General features: G+C 40.8%; 1 protein-coding gene across 2 annotated transcripts in view; it reads right to left on the bottom strand.

Moving 5' to 3' along the window:
- Positions 1 to 1,137: 1,137 nt before the first annotated feature.
- prex1 (phosphatidylinositol-3,4,5-trisphosphate-dependent Rac exchange factor 1) overlaps positions 1,138 to 11,853 on the bottom strand; it is a 92,038-nt gene continuing 81,322 nt past the window's right edge. Inside the window, exons 29-41 of one of the 2 annotated variants that reach the window (XM_086028340.1) lie at positions 11,469 to 11,559; positions 11,238 to 11,366; positions 11,031 to 11,072; positions 10,510 to 10,727; positions 9,730 to 9,832; positions 7,576 to 7,719; positions 5,950 to 6,064; positions 4,570 to 4,636; positions 4,403 to 4,447; positions 3,565 to 3,740; positions 3,361 to 3,463; positions 2,914 to 2,981; positions 1,138 to 2,835 (exon numbers count right to left, since the gene is read on the bottom strand). In XM_086028340.1, the coding sequence (XP_085884466.1) occupies positions 2,793 to 2,835; positions 2,914 to 2,981; positions 3,361 to 3,463; positions 3,565 to 3,740; positions 4,403 to 4,447; positions 4,570 to 4,636; positions 5,950 to 6,064; positions 7,576 to 7,719; positions 9,730 to 9,832; positions 10,510 to 10,727; positions 11,031 to 11,072; positions 11,238 to 11,366; positions 11,469 to 11,559 (1,344 nt within the window). In that variant the 3' untranslated portion in view covers positions 1,138 to 2,792. The remainder of the gene's footprint in view (positions 2,836 to 2,913; positions 2,982 to 3,360; positions 3,464 to 3,564; positions 3,741 to 4,402; positions 4,448 to 4,569; positions 4,637 to 5,949; positions 6,065 to 7,575; positions 7,720 to 9,729; positions 9,833 to 10,509; positions 10,728 to 11,030; positions 11,073 to 11,237; positions 11,367 to 11,468; positions 11,560 to 11,853) is intronic. The other variant, XM_086028350.1, reaches the window with a different exon arrangement.

Genomic DNA, 11,853 nt, shown 5'->3' with positions numbered 1-11,853 from the left:
ATAAATACTGTATTGCGTTTTTGAATAAGAGTTAATCCACTCGTTTTTAGCCATCTCTGGGGCCGGCCATTTTGTCACTTCTGTCGACTGAAAATGACATCACAACTGCTCAGGGCTGAGGTAATGACCAATCAAGGCTCACCTGCTTTCTGAAGCTGAGCCATGCTGCTTAACTCTTATTTCACAAACGCAATATTAATCGGAATGGCTTATCTCAACTAGTGGGCCTACACAGAACATATTCTGGGAAAAATATGTTTGGATTGATTGATTTCCCCTTTAAATGTACATCTCTATCCAATAGGTGAACACTATCTAAGGGTGTTACTAACCCTAAATCACTTTTTTTTAATCAATATATAATAAATACATAATTTAAAAAAAAAATATATATATATATATATATATATATATAAATAAATAAATATATATACTTATTAGAATTAATTAGCTAGGAATAAATCAAATCTACTTATTCTGCCACATAAAAAAACATTTTACATTAAATAATAAAAATGTAATTTCTTTAGGTGTTAAATGTCACAAGATCGATAATCTCAATATTCAACACCCACATCGCATGTTTTAGCAATTTCGTGCAGCCCTATTTTTCAGTATTTATTTTTAAGAATCACCATGGTAACGCAAAGCCTCATTTGCATTGGCACACCCCGTAGTAGAATGCTAATTAACTCTTTTTCAATAGAATTGGAGTGAAATGAGTAATGTCACAGCTGTATCTATATGAGATCACAACAGAACAAGACGATTAGCAAGTATTTAGAAACATTTAAAAAACACAGGCTTTCCTTCGGGGAATTAAGGTGCTCGAAACATCTACAGAGAGAATAACGGGACAAAGAAAGAAATCAACTATAAAGCTACATCATTATAGGCTTGCTGAGCAATTTAGGCCATTAAGTGATGATTGTGTATTATCGCAACATTTTACCAATGATAGAGTCACGTTACAGCGTAATCTATGTCTTAGGAAGTAAAATACACATCCCAACGACAGACGTTTAAAAGCTGTCATGTTCAGAGGGAAAAATGATTCACTTCCACTTATATAAAAACGCAACTACATATAATATTAGATGTAGTCGATCTCACTATCCATACCACACACAAGAACTGTCATACTTGGAACATTTTATTAACTAGCTTGCTAAGATTGCATTTACAGTGATAATTTTAGAAACAAAGATCCTTTGTACAGTTATTTCGAGCAAGATAAAATTGCAAATATCGTATATATACAGTAAGAAACATTAGAATAATGTAAATACAACGTGTCACCAATAACATGTTTGTTTATTCAACATGCTGCAGTCATTAGCAAATTGAAAGCAATAATGCAGATGAAAGATGAGCCGATCCGGCGATTGAGGACCTGCATGTTGCTCGCCTTGAGACCGAATTGGATGTGGTTTGGGTCCTGATTTCCTTTGAATAAATACTAAGCCGTCAGTCTAATGAATGCAGCATGTCAAGACTGCTGAAATGCATTTCAAACCTTTTTCACAGCCAGAACAACACTGATGGATGAGGTTACACTCGTCATAGACAAAGTGCCCATTCATTTGAACAAAAGCACATCTTTGACATAAAAATATCCAATTCAATATATGGCATTATTTGTCTGCTTGAAGACATCAGCTAACAATTACGCTTGTCATTGTTACAGCTTGTATGTACAAAGAAATGTTATGATCCCTTTGTTGAGCGCCACCTAACAACTCTTTACAGTACTTTTTTGCTAACACTGTCACATGCCCTCATTGAGTCTATTTTAATACCAAGTCTTATGACCATTTAAAAATGTTAAAATAAACATCAGTTTCAGAAGGTAATCCTTCAGGTAGTACATTATCATGAATATATTAATAATTTACCAATGATTAAATATTGCTATCCGTTGAGTGGACAAAATGTTGTGTCGTTTTGTTTTGTTTGTCCTGATGGTCAATTTCCCTCCTCTATACTCCCTGAATATGAATGAAAGACCTCCTGTCAAAAGCTCACATAAATAGATCACAATAAACAAGCAGTGATGGCAGGTCATTGGTCCTTTAAATACTGTTCAACATGCCAGCTGGAATGCTAGTAGATTCTTTCAAACCCGGTGTGGTATAAGTAAGGGATTCAAAGAAACGCTCCTTTCGGACAAAATAAATAACTATCCTTCATATAGTGCGGCAATACAGTACTCACACTAAGCCTACAGTAATTGCACAGTAACCACATGCACTGGGTTTGATCCGCCCCTAAAATCCCGACTTTCCATCACATTGCCATGACTTTCTGCTTCTACCCTGCCAGCAATCATACATGAATACTCTTCAGTCGTGGTCCGAACACTGAGCCCTGTGGAACACCGGTCTTAATAACAACACAGACAGCCCTCTGGAGTTGCAGTCCGAGGCAAAAATGGACAACCTCCGAGTTTTCAATGAAAGCTACAGCTAGTTTGGTTAATCCAGTTATTGTGAGATCTGTGCAAAGCCCTCACGCAGATAATTGGGCTGCTTCCCAATGAAACTCTCCATGATAGGCCTTGAAACTTCAGGTTGCATTGCTCTCGAAAGGCGAAGCCAGAGATTATCGAGCTCTTCAGACAAGATTGGTGTTGGAATCCGTGGCAACAGAGCACTGCAGGAAAGAGGCTCTGTCCATAAGAGGTGTCCTTTTGACGGAAAGCTGGCGACACTCTTGATCGTTTCATGTCTGTCTTGCCCACATTTGCGAGTTCTCTGTGAGTTGTATGGGTTGTATTTTTTTTCTTTTTTTTTTTACAGTTCTCCATCTGAGGGCGGCAAACATAGCTTGAAGAGTCTGTTAGAAGGAAAAAACAGAATTAGGGAATTTCACCTGAACGAAAGCCATACATTGAAGATTGCATTTATGCAGTACCTTGGTGCTGACGGCGGCATCTGGTCCATGACCTTGAGGTTTTTAGCAGAGAGCTCAACTCTGGCCCCCTGGTGGCAGGCAGAGAAAACATGAGATTTAAGCGCCACACAGAGCCAAGTGTGAGACTTTACAAGCCTAACAAAACACCATATTTTCATGGAAATACTGCACAGTGCTTCACTGATATTGGGAGTAAAGCAAGGCAAGACTGTTTTACCTATGCAGCGCATTTTATACATTACGTGAGTGGTCTACAACCACGGACCACTTTGGACTGGTCCGCACAGATGAAAGAATGAAAAAAAACTTGTAGTAATTGCGGTTTATTGATTTATTATCCGAGGCTGAAAAATATTTTATTTTGAGTGAAGTGACCGGATCTGATGCAGTGCTATCACTGTATGTCATAATTATCAATATTAATGTTAACTGAAATCCGAGGGTTACCTGCTTGCGCATGATGTCCATGGTCTGCATGATGCATCGCGGCATGAGGCCGTGGTTCCTCGCAAGAATCATTGCCTGTTCCAGTGTCACACTCAGGGTACTTCTGCAAAGAACACACGGGGATTGATTATATGTTAGGAATAATGTGAATTAACGGTGCTCCCTCAGAGTATGACGTCACTGATTTGCATGAGGAAGACTGACCTCTGCATGCCCGTGGCGCACATGGTGATGTGACAGGCTCCGAGGCGATTGCACAGCTCCGAGGATACGCAGAGAACGCTGACACCGGAAGGATGGCCGTGGGTACCGGGGCGCACGTTGACGTACGACTGCATCAGTCGACAAAGGTCGTCCAACGTGTTGAGGGGTCGGAGTAGCTGTGAGACGGAAGAGAGGCTCAACTCCTGGCAGGTGCAGGCAGGCTGTAGTTTACCCATGTCAATAATATTTGGAATAGTGTCTGGACTTGTTGTCAGGGAATTATCATATTTGTATAAAGAACGATGCGTTCATGTCGTACTTATCTCTTGCATTACACTGAAAACTGTTTTATATGTTCTAGTTTCTACAGTGTCACAAAATGGACAGATTGTACTACATTTCGAGTGCGTGTGGTGGTGGTAGCAACGATCCAAGTGATAATGTAAAAATAAGTTAACCACGTTACTTCTAACGTAGTAAAACATGAAATGCTTTTTACGTTTGACGAGAAGTTTCAAAGGATGTGAACAAAAGTAATCAAGCGCGCCTCCTAATGGATTCATTAATCAGACAGTGCCTGACACTTTATTACATTCAATCACAACTTTAGAACAAGATGCTACAAGCTAGCACTATGCACTTAAGTATTTCAATATAATAACGGGAAACTATATGCGCTATCGTCAGTCTGGGGCTCTAAAATGTCATCAGTGCAGAGGTAAACAGTAAATGGAGGTGGTAGAGGATGCTAAAGTGTGGATGTTAGTCGGCGTTAATGGAGGGTTCTTGACAAGCTAGTGGGGTTCCGGTCAGGGAACAGGACACCAGTTCATCTTACTTTTGCAATGCTCGGTCGAAGATCTCTAACTTCGAGGCCCAGTATCTGTGCTTGCATTTATACATTCAGTCACAAAATTGCATACAGCCGGACTTGGTTGCAACACTTTGATATTGGAAGCAATAAAAGGGAAACATACAGACCACTGACAATAAGTGAAGATTTACCTGATCGATCTTCATAGCTGTGGTGTTTGAGTCTGTGGGGAGATTTGACTTCTCCAAGTAGAAGGCCCTATTGTGACAGCAAAGGTTCTTGCATCAGCTTCTCACTTTTCTCGTTTAAAAGTGCACTTATTTAGTCGATCTTGTATACAAAATTGGAATTATTGTGAACATAACTCGGTCCTGCAATTCTATGAATATGCAGAAAACATTGAGAAATAATTACCACTTTGTATTTGTACCGACCGATGCTACCTTCCAGAAAACTGTGAAGTCTGAAATTTCGGACTCATGGATAGAAAATTGCAACTAAACACTTCTTGTAGTCATTCCACAACGACAAACAGACAACAAGAGTCTACTATAGCCTCTGTGTGTGTGTGGTTTTTTAAAAAAAAATATATATTAATCTATCCATCCACTTTCTACATAGCGTATCTTCATTAGGGTTGCGGGTGATTTGCAGCCTATCCCACCTGACTGGGTGAGAAGTGGGCTACATACTGGACTGAAGGCCAGCCTAAACTCTACATAGGAAGGCTGTAGCCCGGATTCAAACAGACAACCTCAGGACTGTTGGGCAGATTTGTGACCCACTCAACCGTACTCGTATCAGGAACGTCTCTAAGTCATCGTCGTGTTGTGTTTGATCTGATTATGGTATACAAGATTCCCAATGGTTTAGTGGACATGAACTTTCATTCATTTTTGGGGGTATGCACTGTCGGATCGCACAAGAGGTCATAATTTAAAAATTCAAGTTAAATGTTCTAAATTGGACCTTAGAATTTTTTTGTCGTAACAGGGTAGTGCCATTATGGAATAATCTTAGTGGTGATGTGGTTAATTCTCCCACATTGGCGATTTTTTCAAAGAAGTGCGCTATCATTTGATTCATTATGGTGTTGTGGTTAATTGACCGGACAATGGCCCACATCAGTCCCTGCTGGTCAATTAAAGTGCTTTTGTTTCTTGTTTTTGTCAATGTATATGTGTGATTTTGTTGATTGTTTGCAGTGTTTTGTTGACTGGCTAACAATCAATCAATCAAGCTTTCAAAAAAAAAAAAAACAAACAAACACTGTGCCTGTACATAGCCCAGTATAGATGAAGGCAACCACATATTAGAGGTTGTTCGCCAGGATTGCTGGCATTCAAATAGTCTATTCACAAACAAATGAAATACTAGCTTATCACGTCTGTCAGCCATGTGTTTTGGTGTGGAATGCTTTGATGCTGGATCTTGGAATTCCCAGCGCTGTCAAATGCAACATTACCTAATCGTATAACACTTTACAACATTAGGGGAAGCCCGGGAGCAATATCACAAGAGTTGTTTGAGTCAAGTACTGTATTTTGACGGAGTGTGTCCTGACTGAGTACCTGAGCCGGCGGTAGTAGGCCTTAACCTTCTCCAAGGAGACGGCATTGGTGCGCTGCTGGAACTCCTCCATGGCGATGTAGTCCTGCTGGGACACTCCCTCCGGGCGCTCCAGGGCTGGGAAACAGGGCAGGAAAGAGTCAGATCTGCAGAGTTCATCTTTGCAGCATGTGGCTTGTAACAGAGGATGCCAATTCCCTTCTAGAAACAAATAGCCTCAACACATATCACAATCTTTTTATTTCAATTCATGTTTATACCTTCACGCCTTGGCTTTTATCACACTGTAGTTCTTGCACTTTTGTCTGAACAAGTTTTTATGATGCTTGTCTAATTACTTCATGCGTCTTATTAATTTGCTTCTTCTTTTGGCTCAACTGAATTTTTAAAACTGACATCACGGTACCTGAGGGCTCAGCTTGTGAACGTCACATGACCAAACTCAGGAAACGGGTGAGCCGTGACAGTGGTTGGTTATCTAAGAGCTTAGGCACTGCGATGTCACTTTCAGTCGACAGCAAGTGGCAGTACAAGGCAAAATCGCCGTCCCCTGCTGGAGTTTTCTGTTTCGTTCATATTCCACAAACACAACGCTAACCAGAATACCGTACAATTATACTAGTGCAGGCGCATAGAACATATTACTGTAAAGAACATGTTTGACTTTACTTTCCCTCAACAGTATATGGATGGAAAGAAAATAAATACAATTGAAAAACTTGGTGCAATCATGATCCAAACAAAAATGCGCAACTTATACAAACAGCACTAAAGTGAATTCTGTTCTGGTGATGAATCATCTCGCTCCACATGATTTAATCATTTTACATTAAATTGTAAAATTTGTGTTTTTAGGTCACCATCTATGTAAGAAGTTAAGAGTACAATGCTAATATATCCAAATAATGATGTTACCATCAATCAGATCGCAAGGTGCTCATCCTCCCCATCTGCAGAAAAGACATTTCTTTTCCACTAGGGGGCGATGTACATCCTCCTATTCTCTCACAGCTGAGCCTTGTGCTGCAAGTAGCAGCACTCTTAATAATCAAACATATGAAAACCACATGAGCGCTTTTGTTGGATAAGTGTTCCGACTAGCGATCGTCTGTGGAAAATTAACGACTTTTTGGCACTTTGCTTCATGATGCATGAGGTGAAGTATTCACATTGGGCTGAGATTGGCGGAGTACGGAGCACTTTTGAAGTGAAGGGGGTAAGTGAAGGTGGACAAACAGCAAATGGCTTCAGACAGATTTAATGAAATCGCTTAAATGTGTATTGAGAGCAGCTGAGAGCCCCGGTGTTGCATGAAGTCAGAGTTGAACATTTTACAGCTTGAGTTTTAATTGCTGCTTCCTGAACACATCTGTGAAATGTTTATTGAAATGAATGAAGCAATCAGAACAGCACGCTTAGGGATGGGTTTTGTCAGTCTCCCTGGTTAGGTGTTGTTTAATTTAAAGCCACCGTTTAAACAGACGTGTATATTTTGGCAGCTGATTAAAAAAAAAAAAAAAAAAAAAAACTGGTTACACAGAACTACAATAAATGCATAACGAACATTGTTTGAGTGACATGTTATACAGAGCAATCAGTTTCCACTAACAGATTTGTCTCCTGCATACCTCTGGTGAAGAGAATGGTGTGAAGTTTGAGGGTGCCTCCGTTTTTCAGCCGACTGGGCAGCTCACTGAAGTGCCAGTTATCCAGGTAGAGCGTCACCTTCAGGGCCTGTCGGCTACCTTCCACCTGGTAGCACACGGGTGAGTCTGCAACACACACAAAGAGGCATTTTCAAGGCGTCCATGAAACACAATTTTAAATGTGGAAGACAGCTAATATTTAGACACTGCAAATAATATACATGTACTGTAACTAAACGTTGACTAAGCACACCCGAGCACAGTCTTTTACCAAAAAAATGTCAAATTTGTCGAACTTGAAGGGGGAGATTTTTGGACCATGCTGACATCTCAAATACCGTTTGTTATACATGTACAAATCATTAACATAAAACGGAATTGTTTTGTTTGAACTCTTCACCCATTTGACGCAAAATACCACAAACTGTAGACATCCTTTTCTGGGCCAAATTGGATACAAATAACATTCATCCTCCAAGAACACTAGCTGTTACAATGTGCTTGTGGGTTTACTTCATCCATCCATCCATTTTCAACAATGATCATCCTGTTCAGGGTTGCGAGTTGCTGGAGCCTATCCCAGCTGACTTCGGTCCACACCCAGAAGTGGTCTCCAGTCAATCGCAGGGCAATTATAGAGGCAAACAACCCATTCACATTCACACCATCGCTGAGTGGGAACTGAAGCCATGCTGCCTGCACACAAGTCAGGCGAGTGTACCGCAACGTCGCCAGTGGCTGGGTTTACTACAGTAAAAAGTGTGATTTCTAAGGAATAAAAACATGCATTGTCTTGAAAAAAATACAATTGTTCAGCGTTGTTTGAGACAGAGGAATATAAGTTGCATTGTTTTATTACTAAAAACAAAAGAATGTTTAGAATAATAATATACAGGAAGTCCTCAATTTATGAACGGGTTCCGTTCCTACATTGGCTTACATTTTATAGTCTATGGAAAACATCGGTACCTTTTTTTAAAACAAAAAAGTTCAAGGAAGAGTAAAGATTTATATTTCACACTTTGACTTCGCTCCGCCCGTATGAGGTTTCGCTTGTTCCGCCATCTTGTCACGTCTTAGCTTAGCCAAGCACAGACGTCTGATGCACGTAATCGCTTGCGCATGCTTTTAGATGTAGTAAAACTTTAAATATCGAGTATTAACACCGATGGATCGATTCAGAATCTTGTTAATACGCCGAACGATGCGTCGAAAAAACAATTATCGTTTCCACCCCTAATGTAAACGATGTCACTATGGTGCTGGGGACAAAATGGCGGAAGAGGCACGTGCGTCTTAAAGTCGAAACGTCGCGTACGTCGTAATTTGAGGACTTCCTGTAATCTACAATAAGTGATGTTAGAGTTGCACTGGAATGTAGAGAGAAGAATATTGTCTGCCCCTTCTGTGAAAGCAGTAATGGGAATTTTTACAACTGTGACACACCACTTAGAAAAATGAAATGATGACATTTACAGAGTCCCCTTTTGGGTCAGCACGTTTCCTTAAAAAGCCTTCAAGTGGTACAGTAAGCCTGTGAAAGTGGATGAGATGCATCCGACAGAGACTATGTGGTGATTGCACACTTCACAATGCTGGCTACAGTCCTGGGCTGTTTAATCAATATTGCGCAATGGACGTTGCCTCTATTTGCCATTCGACTGCACTGCAACAGGTCTAAGTTGTAAATACCGACACAACTTCAGTAAAGGAGTTAAAAAAAAAAAAACATGTTTACGTCATGTAGATGGATATGGCAGAGTGCAGAGTTTGCATATTTTCTTGTGCCAAAGTTTTGGGGAAAAAAAGACTTTCAGACATTCAGTTTTATAAATGCTCCATTTAAGCTACTACTGTATATCTTTTTTTTTTTTTAACGATGGCCAAAACAACTGCAGTTTTTAATCAGTTTTTAAAATGATTTTTATGCAAAATCATTATGTTTTACTTTTAGTTTCACACTTTCGACAGAATGGAACAAATAGCACATTGATTCTCATTTGAACAAAGTATACGGTCGAGTCAAAGTGAGCATATGCAGACAAAATGGAACTTGATTCCGATTCAGTTCAACCAGCATCACCAGCAGTCTGGTATGACTGGGCTGGACCGACTGAAGACGTCTTTGTATCTTACTTGCAACTAGACATTCATCCTCCAGTTTCCTGAAGGACACTGTGACTTTGTCCAAGTCTGACAGAGCTGCCTTGGTGTCTTCCAGCATGGTCCGCTCTTCTTTCTGAGGGGGGAAGAAGGGGTAGGTTGAGGAAATGCACCAGCAGGACATCTTTGACGCACTATATGCACAAATGTATTCAAGCAAACCGCTTCATCGATTCCTGCCAGGTGACCCAATTCCTTAGTTTATATTGTGTTCCAATTATAAGGCAAGTACTCTATATAGATGGGGGCCCTTCCATGGCACTGGTTGACTTCCAAGGTTTTCTAATTTCACACTTTCCCCATGGGAAAAGATAATAATGTGAATGAATTCACTCCAGGCACAAAGTATAACCAAGATCTATTAACTGTGTAGGCAAAAGTTGACATAACACTTCACTACTATATTGTATTGTACTGCACAGTGAAACACCAAATTTCCGCAGTTGACCATTTGCAAATTTTTCGTATTCCTTTTTTCTTTTTTTGGAGTGGGAGATGCTGTAGCTAAACTGTAAACTAAATATCGCGTCTTTCCTTAGGCAGCACAAGGGCATCTTGAGCTTTCTGTTTGTTTCATCCGTATAAACTGTTTGTCTACGTTCAACATGACATCGGCAGGCTGTGATGTCACAGTGTGAACTCCGCGTTTTGCTGACTCTTACGGCTTGGACTCCAATTTGTAGATTTTACTGTACATTCGACACCAGGGCCATCGCATTAGAAAAAATGTGTGTTTGCCACACTTGTCCTCACCACATGCGGCGCTAACGTGGACTGCAAGTGCAGCAGCACGCCAATAGCAGATATTTGCTCCAGCCATTTGCGGCTGGTTTCCTTGCTGTCCTCCTGGTACTCGCCGGCGTTGTTGAAGCGCCATCGTAGCGCGGCGAGCAGCTGCTCAGCCAGCGTGCACACAGCGGCCGCGGCGGCCTGGCAAAAGATGACATCACGCCGAAGCTGCAGAGCTGTGTCTGGTGAAAGAAAGATGGAAATACTGATTGAAAAGAGTGAATGGGGCATGTAAGAACAGTAACTAAGTACATTTTACTCATATAGTACTTGTGAGTACTAGCGCTGCATTCAAAAGTCTACCTTTATAATGCAGTGTTTTGATTGACACGGTTAGAGAGGTATTGATTAAGCAATGTTGATTATAATACCACGTCATAGTAAGATCTGTTTCTAATGAGAGTCAAAATATGGGAAAGTCCCACAGCTCTGAGTGCTTAGTTTTATTGGACATAAAAATGAAAAACAACAGCGTGTTGCACTACCTGTGCATTTAAGCAGGGCCAGGAGAAGCTGGTTCTTTCCATCTGCAAAAAAGGACGAAAAAAAGTCTATAGTGATAATTGTGAGTACGCACACTATAAATCTCTACATACTGTTAATATAATGGCACTGAATACAGTCGTTGCTGCCATATAATACAGTGGTTGTGTGTATTTGTGTGTGTGCATGTGTGTGCGTATTGAACAAACCATCCACAAATCTCTGCAGATTCTCCACCAGAGTTTTAATAGAGCTGGGAAGATTCCAAGGGTCCTCCTGGATGTTCTTGTGGATGATATAACGGCAACGACCTGTCCAGTCTTCCGTCTGGCGAAACTCTGTCCAGATAAAATCAGCGATACGTGAGTGGGTTTGCACCTGTGGCTGGGGACGCTGTTGAAAACGCACTCTCACACATTGGCACACAGGCGAGTATGAACCTGGTTGGCTGTGGTCGGAGTAAAAGTACTTGGTCTCCTCACAGGCCTTGGTCATGACACTTCCTTTGAGGAGGCAGTAGATGGCGTCAACCTGCGTGCAACACACAAAAACAACAAATGAACTCGCACAGGAATGCAAATAAACGTGCAAGTCCAAACTTTTATTTGTTGTGAAACATTGCCATGCCCCTACCAAGCAAGTGCGGGCAGACACACGGAAGTGACCAATCAACAAGACCATTTGTCTACCTCCACTCTTTTGGTACTACAGTACACCACTTACATATCCAAGAGAAAGGGCACTAAATGTACAAGTGCGATGGGAATAAGTTAGTTTGGCACCCTCCACAACTTTCCACGTAAAAATGTAATTAATAAAAAGGGC

The sequence above is a fragment of the Filicampus tigris genome, chromosome 1, assembly GCF_054856515.1.
Source record: "Filicampus tigris isolate MCC_2025a chromosome 1, RoL_Ftig_1.0, whole genome shotgun sequence".
Classification (NCBI taxonomy): domain Eukaryota; kingdom Metazoa; phylum Chordata; class Actinopteri; order Syngnathiformes; family Syngnathidae; genus Filicampus; species Filicampus tigris.
Note: the sequence above shows the minus strand (reverse complement) of the source record. Positions and strands in the feature narration are given on the sequence as shown.